Genomic DNA, 11,032 nt, shown 5'->3' on the forward strand with positions numbered 1-11,032 from the left:
GAAACCAATAGGTTTGCCTGTACCAGATATCATGCCGTTCGTAGTTCGAATCGCTTCACTTTTGTTACTGTTCGTCAACTACGTCTCTCGCGCAATCACGGCGAACATAATGGATTCAATTCGAAACGAGCATTAGAAATGCTGTTTCGCATTTTCCGCGGTACACGGCTTCTCCCCGATAATATTGCACGCGCACAAAGTGGAGCTGCTGACGAGTGACAATTAAACGTACTCAAAAGTATTCGACGACAGGAAATGTTCTTAAACAAAGCGGAAGTGTTTGTTCGAAGTTCGCTATTAAAGATTCAGGGTTGAAAACATTGTTTCGAAATCCGATCATAATGCAGCCCGCGACGCTTGATTAAACGCACTCAAACTTTTGCTGTATTATTCTCTACTCGTTCTTAAATACGTATCATTATATATTATTGAAACAATACAAGCCTTATTCAGCGAATATATACGTACTTGTTTCTCTATCGATCTTTTATTTAGTCTGAAAATATTTATTCTTTACGGAAAAAGACCAAAAAGATATCGGCCTGATTTCGATATCTCGAGATAATATTTTCCAGCTTATAATCCTTTCATCATTTTCAAATCTTTTACGGTACAATTTCCAGAAATCGTTGCTAAAAGTGTATACTCCAAACGATTAATAATAATCCGTTAATAGAGTCGGTAGTATAAAGAAATAAAAATTTCATGCTCTTAATTCTCTTTGACTCAACATTTAATTAATCGCTATGAATATTTATTCCAATGTTTGATGCTCGTTAAAGCTTAATCATGTTCTGCCCCCTAACAGGCTTGTTTACTTCTAATCCTGCTCGATAATCGCAGCTAGTTATAAATTCGAGATGATTATCACAGAAACGCTGGAAAAAAGGAAAACATTGTACTCATGTTGTAGTCGATTCACACATGTGAGCGATGTTTACATACTTCTCCCACACATTGCTGAGCGGTATACACCGCTTACTATACTGTTTATTCACTTGTAACGAACTTAACCGCGAAGGCCGTTGTTGCTGTACATACACTTGACAAACATTTTCGATCGATTTACGTGTATTACTTAGCAGCAATCGTCTGGTCGTATCATACACCTGTTATCTGTGCTTCCATTTTTATTACAAATGCGTACATCGGTGAGATTTCATCGCGAACACGAAACTGTGCTCGAATTGAACTCGTAACCGTTATTATTCCAGTCGAATTTAACGTACAGTAAATATAACAATGGTAATATTTATATAATTTATTATAGCCTTTAAAAATTGTAAATTTTTCAATTACGACCGTTGTACTCGAAACATTTACCCCGTTTATCGTGTGACTAGAAAATACTAATATTTTCTAAACACATTTCTTTTCTGAACAAGTGATGCTTCTCTACAACTGAACGCGAAATTAATCCAGTACACCTGAATTATTTCCTTAATACTTATAAATTAATATTATCACTACTTACACTTTACCCGAATGATATACCGGACCTCGATACTGTTCGCTTGTTCTTCCTTTCGTCGGAACGGTGCAAGTTACTCGTATTTAAATTCCAACGAAATTCAGATATATAAAAATCAATAATATTACATGCTTATGGTACTAAAATATCAAGTAATAAAATAGAGCGATAATAGTAAACTTTTCTTTATGCGCGATCACTGTCGGTCGTTATTTATTACATGCAGTGACGCATCCAGAGGGGTGGAAGAGGGTAATTTTAACCTAGGGAAAAGCAAAGAGTCCAACAAGAACGCTTAAAGCGTTCTCCAGTCGCCACGACTCCCTGGTGTTAAAAAATTATGTTTGTTCTCAACTATCGACGCTTAGGCACATTTCCTCGCCCTGTGCCCCTAGGATGCGCGTTGTACAACGACGCGGATGCCTCGTTAGGCTATTTCGCGTAAAAAGGAAAGGGTCTGCGTGAAAGGTTTCACCCAAGGGATTCCCCTAAAGTAAAAGCGCGGCAATTCTTATTATTGACAAGTGTATTGTTTTATTTCCACGTGATTGGCACATGTGCATTAATATATTCGTAAATATAAAATCCTGTCGTTCAATGAACCTCCTTAAATGGAACGTATTCTTTTCTTTTCTTTTTCAAAACAACGAATGAAAAATTATTTAAGATAACCATTTTCTGTTTAGATGAAATACTGTACAATTCCTTTTTAGAAAATTAAGTAGTTGCGTAACGACACTATCGTAATATAATTCAGGATAATCTCACTTAATACCCTAATTCAAATAATAACGAACAACTTACTGTTAATAAGCTTATATTTACAAGAATCTAGAATCGTTTCGTTTTATCATAGATCACACACAGAATTAACTTAGTCCTAACCAACGACTCCTATTTGTACCATTGTTACATTTATGAACGCAATTGAAACATGTTTGGGATACTAATTGTCCAGGGGAAAAATAATTCGATGAAACGTAAAAATCATGACCGCCCATTTGGTTATGCGAGTTTCATAAATTTATAAAAGGATAGATCAAAGTTTTGTTTACTCTGTCTGCAGCAATAAAAAGATTTGTATTTGCAAACGTATTTACTAGTAGATCCATTTCTACTTAGAATATGCCCTTAAAGATTTATTTACATCGTGTGCGAATATACCACGAATTCTATACAAATTATAACAATGTATAAACGTCGAAATTAGGCTGTGAAGATCATGCGTGATACATTTGGAAGCATCCCCAAAATGATCAAACAAAATTAAACATGTTCAAGAATGTGCAACACGTTTATGAACTACTTATGTACAGCTAGTCGATAACGTCTCTGTACACCTTACTAGAATTCCTTCAGCGTGGTGTAATTTCGACTCCGAAATGGATAAACGAACAACCCTCGCGTTATTTTACTTACACATTTAACATTTATTATTGGAACATGTATCAACAATATCGGCTAGAAGAGTTTCACCTTTGCCAATATCGATGTCATCCGACATTGAGATTTCCTGTACAATGGAAACGTAAATGCGGGGAGTCCTTAAAGCCACAACAAGTATATCCATTGATGATACATAATAACATAAAATATCATTAATACAGGGTGGTCCATTTAAACTAGGCTACCTGAATGTCTTTCTCAATTGGGATGGCGCAGAAAATAATTTATACGCAATATGAATTGGCTAATTCGTTTTGTAAAATATCATTTCACTGTAATACGACAGAAAAAGATATGCACTTATGAGAGGAAAAACATGTAACTTTGAAATCCTGGAAAATAAAGAACAAAAATTTGTTGCAGTTTATTAGCTCATTCGTATCATTCGAATTTCACAAAAAAAATATATTTTCTATCGTTACAATTGGAAGAAATATTCAGGTGGCCTAGTTTAGGTGGACCACCCTGTATACGATATCAAAATTGATACAAGAGCAGGCTTGATTCTTGTTGTTATTTCACAAGCCTAATTTACCTATTACGAAACGAACATCATTTATTTACATTTTTCCTACCTACAATAATAAATTCCATGTATCTAAATGAAATAACGTAAACGAGAACTACTCATTTATCACTATCGAATGAAAAATGACACAGCCCTGAAATGATTCCAGTAAAGTGCACGGGAACTCGTTTCACCCGACACCTTTCGATGTCTCGATTCGATACGGATTTCTATCTAAAAAATGTTACAATTACGCTATGCGAACGCTCTCCCGCTGACAACAGAAAATTATTAATTCTTAGAGCGACGATGTTCGATCACAATGCGTACGTTTCTTACGGAGAACAGGCAATCGTAGTCATGAACCGTAATCAAATAAATGCCATCGGACGTTCGTCGTACGCATTACAAATGCTTATAAAGATGACTTCGATACGAAAGATTTATTGCACACGACTTGAAGAGAATCCGACTACTATGTTAAAAAAAAAAAAGAATACAACGTATTTACAACAACGACCCACCAGAAATCTAGATTGTTATCCCAGAGTTAGAGTCCGTAACAACTTATCATCGCGTGTTATTTCAATGAATATTATCCACGTGCCTTTGAGATTTAGCCTTCGCTAAATACAAGTTGCCTACGTAAGTCGAGGACGCACCAACATCCAAATAGGGAAAGGCAACGTTAGCAATGATATTTGCGTGCGCACATCTTCAACGAGCTGACCGTGCTCCATAGGCGTCGAAATAGTTCTACGATCATCAGCGCTGCAAAAGTTCGATGTCGATCGGAATATCGATGGCGTTGCGGTATTTCCCTTCGTGAAACTTCAAATAATACCTTTTCCCTTTTGATGCTGTTTACCCAGAGTCGCGTCAGCCCTGTTTCGATGTACTCGGTGCGTTCGGATCTTGTCCATTATTAGGCTGATCTGAAATTAATACATTTTTATGAATGTCTGATGGTCTAATTACGGATGGTTTGATCTCTGCGCGAGGCTGGTAGCAATTTTATATTGCACTAGCTGTGCGTGGAATATCATTCTTATTCTACAATATCTCCACCCCAGCGTCATCGTGTCCAAATGTTGCCACAGACTTTCTTTTTATTTAAATATTATATTTAAGAATTTGTATTCCGAATTTGTATTTTTATTTAAATAAAAAGATATATTCTGCGCGTATGATAATAACCCCTTAAGGTAATTTACAATTTTCGTTTTTCACCTGTATTCGTGGAAAGCTCGTCGAAACGGTCCGGCAAGTCTAATATTCCGGTTTCGGCGTGACGTCCCATAATATTCGGCAAGGCATTCCTTCTGCCAGTTCTTCCGGTCGTGAGGAACTCTTTCGCCCCTTCGCCGTTTTCATACGAGCCTGGAGTCACCGAACCACTTCCTGTGGGGCCGGGATCCTTCGCGTCAGGTACATTGCCGATCTCATCGGGACTGATTGGTCCCGAACGTCTCGGCGTTAGCATCTTCTTCAACGCTGCGAACAGATCAGAGTTATTTTAATTGTCGCGTTACTCGTACGCGTTCTTAACAATGGGATACGGATTATTTATTTGGCGCTAGCTCTATCGAATATTTAATATTTCGATGTTCAGATTTAGCGACGTTAAATCGATGTGTACAATAGTTGGACGCAGCATTCGTTTTTAAAGCGTAATACGTTAGTAAGCTGTGTAACAGGATTTGCGCTGATAGGTGAAGGCGCACCCTAGCGGATAATAAATGCTCAAGAGTGAGTCCTCGGTGCGCTATGCACACAGCTGATAGTATAGCGAACCTTTCAACAGAAGTTATTACTTCGTAGCACAGTAAACGACCCTTCCATTAGCCAAACGCTGATAAGGGAAGTACGCAAACTGTAACACGAGTTTCCGAATGAAACATAGTAGAGATGATGATCGTCATTGACATGTGTTTGATATTTGCGATGCACCTCGCTGTTGTGGATGTACACCGCAATATAAACAAATTGATCCTTGAGTAAAATAATTGGTGGGTTAGGTGGTAGAGTAAAACTGTCTAACCAGGCTTCGCCTAATCAGGAATATCCTTTTCGATGAGGGAAGAAAACTAGGAGAGTCCCTCTCCTTGAAGTCATAGAAAGATGATCACCATGGAGATTTTAGTTATTACGTTCTACCATCATAAGTTTGTTCATCCTAAATGCATACAACTCTAGGCTCTTGAATTCGATATTTTCCTTAAAGACATTTTTAAAAAAATGTTTCGAAAAAACTTTTTCCCTAATATAAAATTTGCTACCATTTTTATGTTAATATCCCTTAGACGCCGGGATGTTTGGAGGTCGATCGGGAATTACTTATATCAACATCAGGCGGACCAAGCACTTGTGAGAAACGCGCGGTACACGTGGTGTCCCTCTAGCACTAAAGACAGAAGGGACCACCGCACCTACTTACAATGTTCGAAATATATTACGAAAATTATGCGTATTTATAAACTCCACAATTTTGAATAAATTTGGTAGAAATTTGTGAGCCATGTACGTCTGAAATAAATAAGTTAAATAAACTCAAGCATTCAAGTTTCGAATTTAAAATTATGCTGGTGTTAGATAAAAGCAAACCGAGCAGCATGATCGGTAGTATTAGCTCGCGAATGTAAAGCAAACGATATCGGTTCGAGATTAATACAAATGCACGAGAGTTAGAAAAAAAAAGTCTGGCACAAACACTTTGAACAGAAGATACCTTTTGCACGAATAAGGTGCTTCCTTCGATATCCTTTAAACGTCGAATAACTGGAAACCGCATGGTAATCTGTCCCTGTCGGCGATGAAGCGTCGTCATCTCGCAAGAGTTTGCGCAGCTTCACCTAATCGAGTGTTTTTCACATTACAAAACAAATCACACGATAAGTGGGATTCACGGTGTCAATCTTTCGTAATGAAGGCTTAGGAGAGCTGCGAGTGACGCGCAGTGAAAGGCAACGACCTGAAAGGGGCATATACACCAGCGAGCGTGAACAAACGTTGAATTTTAAATCTTTAAAAAGTGTGTATATGTCCCCTTTAGGAAGCAAATTGTTTCAGCCAGTTTAAAGATACTTTTGGTAATGATTTTGTTCAAATTTAAGACTGGTCTTGGTGCGACTTTGAATCAATGCATTTAAAAAAAAAAAAGAAGAAGAAGAACGTAGAGGTCATTAATTTGAATATATTTTGTAGTGTTCCATTTTTGTACATTTAGTGATATTAATAATAATGAACGAACAAGCATTTAATTGCCGTTCGAGTCAATTCGCAATGACGTTGACGGTCATCTACATGTATTTCGATCGAATTTCGCCAACTTCTCGACACGAAGCGTTCCTCCTCGAGGACAGGAAAGACGAAAGTTCCTGCGCTATTTTTAGCGGGTCAGGTGGTCCTTTATGCGGTACGTATTCGTATTGAAACAGAAGAACAATGACTACACGCTCAAAAAGCTCTAGTTTAGAAGAGGAAGCGTTGAATCGATAAACAATAAACGAGCTGGACAATTATAACGAGGACGGTAATAGCAATACTCGTTGATTTTCATCGATCTGGTACCGAAAATTTGTACCCTAGATGGCGAAAGACAGTTGATAACGAGGGTGATTGTATAATTAATTAAAAAGTTGTTTGAATTTAACGTAAAAGAAACGACACTACTTCCCAGTCTACTTTAAATAAAATTAACTATAAACAAGTTTTATCGTAGGAAATCCAAAACATACAAAAAACTCCTCCCTCGTGAGGCTAACGTACTTTTGCGTTATGTTTAAAAATGTTTTAGTTACTGTTTATTGTTGATACGGATCTTGGAGCGGTTCTTAATCTTATGTACCTTGTTACATGAAAAATATGAAAAATGAAAAATTGGACGAGGCAACCTCCCTTTCCCCTATTCTAATAAGAAACATTAACCAATCTGACCCTATAATCGTATTAGAGTAAATTTGGAGCCAATTTAGCACGTGGAAAAACTTTGGTGGCGAGCGTCGCCATCGAAATTCGATAAATAGCACCTGGCGAGGAATCGGAGCCAACTCGGAAAGCATCAGCGCTACTATTTACTTTAGAACAATAATCTTCGGTGTTTCACGCCGGCATAGCTTGGCCAAGGAAGCCAATCAATAGTCTCCTGACGATAACACCGTACAAAATCCATTCGAGGAACACCAACCGAACCTGAACTCCCAACAACAGGCACATTGCATGATGCAAAGCGTGACATTTTTTCTCCTGAGCTGTACCGCTTCGAAGTAAAATCCCCTTTCTTTTTTTGTTCTTCGTTCATCGAGGCAACGTTCACGAGGATTTGAGAAATTATAAACAGCAGCAGAAATTTGAAATTGCCGTCGAAATAATTTAGACGGAAGTTGAGCTCGTAAGGTTTAAGATCGATTCAGACTATACGACACGTTCCGGCAACGACACGCACCGGCACCGACACGACAAAACATTAAAACACGCGTTTTAATGGAACTATTCACACTATTCCCGTTGACGGAACGTTCAAGTCGGTGTCTGTTAAGCGTGAATAGTTCCGTTTCCATAGTTCCGTATTTTAATGTTTTGTCGTGTCGGTGCCGGTACGTGACGGTCCGTGTCGTATAGTCTGAATCGACCTTTACTCGGAAAGAAGATTTTCCGTTCGGTAACTTTGTTATCGAATACCGGTAAATTGTAAACTCAGAAAGATAAACTAGCGCAGCTCGAGCCATCTCTAGACGAAGATAGATGGATCTGAGCGAACAGCACATTCGCGAATACCTCCGTAGTATGTAATCATAAACATCCGATAATTGTATCCACAAATCACCCGTTAACCACTTCAATAATTGAATACGAACATCGCACGTTGGTTGCTGGCGTGTACGTTAGATACTCTGTTGCAGCTTGTATTATTTTCAATAAATCCGAAAATCACTTTCTGAAATAAACGCTCTGCAGTTTGTATGTTATTTATTCATTTTCAATGCAAGAGCACAATTTCATTCTCGCTCGGTTACTAGTTCAACAGTTATAATTAGACTGCGGATCTTTATGCATTTATAGGAAATTCGAATATGCGAGAAACTACAAAATGCAAACAATATGCAGGAATATAAAAACAATTGAAAGTTAAGTTCATGTTATAATATTTGCAGAATAAAATAAATTCCTATTTACGTACGTAACAAAAATTAGCGCTGTTGAGTTATATTGCTAGCGAATATACTCCAAAAAGTTCTCGATTCGGAATGGAATGACTCAGCTATGTATAAACTTATATTAGGGCTGGAAATGGGTATATTAGTACATATACTGGCAATGGTTGCCAACTTCTTGGCTATTTGCTTGGATTGCTGAGAGCTGAGACATGTTTTCGCAAGTATGTCGCTCGATTGTTCCCCCGGTATTTAAGCGCAGTGTGTTTATTTACACGTGGACAGCCTTCCAAGGGGCGATTCCACGTGCCAAAATAAGAAGAAAATCAGGGAATAACGAACTACGTTTACAACATTTTTATTTTCTGATCTATGAGAAAAGTATTTATAATATATACAGTTATTACAGATTAGAAAATATAAATTGCTCTGAAATACATTGAGCTTTCTATTATTTATTTGTCCGAATCGTAGCATTTTTATGTTAAAAGTAAAATATGAATATATACAATGCAAATATTTACAATGCAATCAAAAGTATTGTAATGAAGGAAACAGTTTTGATTTGTATCGTAAAATTCAAAAAGCTTGTATTTTTTTTTTTAGAGATAATGTGTTCTTATTATTTTTATTAAAATAAGGTTATTATTATCATTATGTTAATTACTATGAAAATAGAATGCTTCCAGCTTGAACACTGAAACACTGAAGTACACGCTACGAAACAACGAGAAATCAATTATTCGTCCAAGTATCGCTGACGTTTCTCCGTTTTTCTACAGACTTACTCATGCAACAACCCTGAAAAGACAGTAATCGATTCGCTCGGATCCTCCGCACTTACGCGGTTGCACGAATAGAGAAACTGAATCTTTACGTCACTGTCACGTGCAATGACGTCGTGAATTCGTCTACGATTCAAGATGCTCGAGCGTACGATTACACGGGACTCAAAAAATTAATTAGCGGATCAATACCTCGCTAAATCTCTCGGAGCAGCGTTACCTCTCAGCTTGTTATTCGTAAAATGCGAATTGTCATGTAAACACGACGTCCACTGGGTAAACGAGAACAAAATGGTAAGAGAAACGGCAACCGGTAACAGAAGAGAAGAGAATGCGAAAAATGATAAATGACGGACAGACGCTGGCGAGCAAAATTTCTATCCGCGTACAAAGTTTGAATAACAAGTAAAATAAACTCGTCAAAGAAAAATAAGTCGTGGTCCGATATTCGTTAAATTAAAATTTGAATTCGGAGTGTGTAATGAAATTACACATATTTTATGAAATACATAAATCTCTGCAACAGTTATATACAGTTATATATATATTGTTTTGATACAAATGCACCTATATATATATATTAAAATAATAACAATTTGTTTTGATAATTTGTATATATATACACATGTATATATGTATATATTTGTGTTGATAATATGTATATATATACATATATACCTATACATATATAGGTGCATTTGTATCAAAACAAATTGTTATTATTTTAATTATCATTCAGATTACAGAATAATTACAGAAACGAGTATCCTGATTTCGTTTCTTAAATTGTACGCTTTAATAACAGAATATTAAATAAGCGTTCTTTTACTAACGTTTCACGAAATATAAATCCGTGCGTATCGCATTCCGAATTTTTTAATTTTCTCCATCAAGCGCGCTGTGCGTTCTCTCAATTAAGCGTGACTAACAAATGAGCCGAGTATTACGTGACAGGAGTACGCCGCAAGCCCGGACGCATCGAAGCGGAACGTTTACTGAAAAAAAAAACTTAAGACGCACTTCCAAAATGCGGAGCACTGGCGAGCGCAATAGACGAGAATAACACGGCTGACGCGATAATCGACCGCAAACGACTATGACATGACGCGTGACGTTAGGTGTGATTCATAAACTCACCATCGGGATGTAAATAGGGTTCGTTTTTCTGTGTGCGTAGTTCGTTATCACTGTGCACCGTGCAGGCCAACACACGCGTCTGCAGTCGGATGTCCACTGCCAGCGTGGACGCGACACACAGCGTGCACGCCGGTTGTAAACCAGCCGCCCGCGAATCGATACTGCGCGAGCGAAGGCACACAGCCGTTTCACGAGAGAAGAGTACACGGTGTGCACGATACACGGTACATTCGGCACAGGTGAGAGTACGACGGTCGCGATGGTCAGTCGTGCTCGAGAAATCCTTGTCGAACGTTTCTTTTTTTCTTTTTTATTATTATTATTATTATTATTATTATTATTGCGAAAGAATTACGCGCACGACGTACGCGCGATGGAGGCGAAGCGCGCGACAGCCGTCCGTCCACCACTCGACCGGCGGGCAATTGCAATAGCTCGTTACAGAGAAAGAGAGCGATAAACGCGACGAGGATGGCGCCATAACTTCTCACCCGGCGATGTCTGATTTTAGTCTGTCGACGGAACGGGTCAT

General features: G+C 37.9%; 1 protein-coding gene across 2 annotated transcripts; it reads right to left on the bottom strand.

The window, feature by feature from the left end:
- Window positions 1-1,979: 1,979 nt before the first annotated feature.
- Window positions 1,980-10,809, bottom strand: LOC128880394 (uncharacterized). Of its 2 annotated transcripts, XM_054130428.1 has the most exons (4): window positions 10,501-10,633; window positions 6,154-6,277; window positions 4,656-4,919; window positions 1,980-4,360 (listed from the first exon to the last, which is right to left on the bottom strand). In XM_054130428.1, exons 1-4 carry the CDS (start codon window positions 10,501-10,503, stop codon window positions 4,305-4,307), a joined length of 447 nt encoding a protein of 148 aa, XP_053986403.1. In that variant the 5' UTR covers window positions 10,504-10,633; the 3' UTR covers window positions 1,980-4,304. The 2 variants fall into 2 exon arrangements, with proteins under 2 accessions (XP_053986403.1, XP_053986404.1); XM_054130429.1 differs by lacking the exon at window positions 6,154-6,277 and having other exon boundaries at window positions 10,501-10,809.
- Window positions 10,810-11,032: the final 223 nt, after the last annotated feature.

This window comes from Hylaeus volcanicus, chromosome 7, assembly GCF_026283585.1.
Source record: "Hylaeus volcanicus isolate JK05 chromosome 7, UHH_iyHylVolc1.0_haploid, whole genome shotgun sequence".
Taxonomy (NCBI): domain Eukaryota; kingdom Metazoa; phylum Arthropoda; class Insecta; order Hymenoptera; family Colletidae; genus Hylaeus; species Hylaeus volcanicus.

Excerpts from the sequence above, each read along its gene's own strand:
- LOC128880394 (XM_054130428.1), bottom strand. Across the intron at positions 4,920-6,153 it reads GCACCTTATTCGTGCAAAAG|CGTTGAAGAAGATGCTAACG; the intron begins GTATCTTCTGTT and ends ATCTGTTCGCAG. Across the intron at positions 4,361-4,655 it reads CGAGCTTTCCACGAATACAG|ATCAGCCTAATAATGGACAA; the intron begins GTGAAAAACGAA and ends TATTAATTTCAG.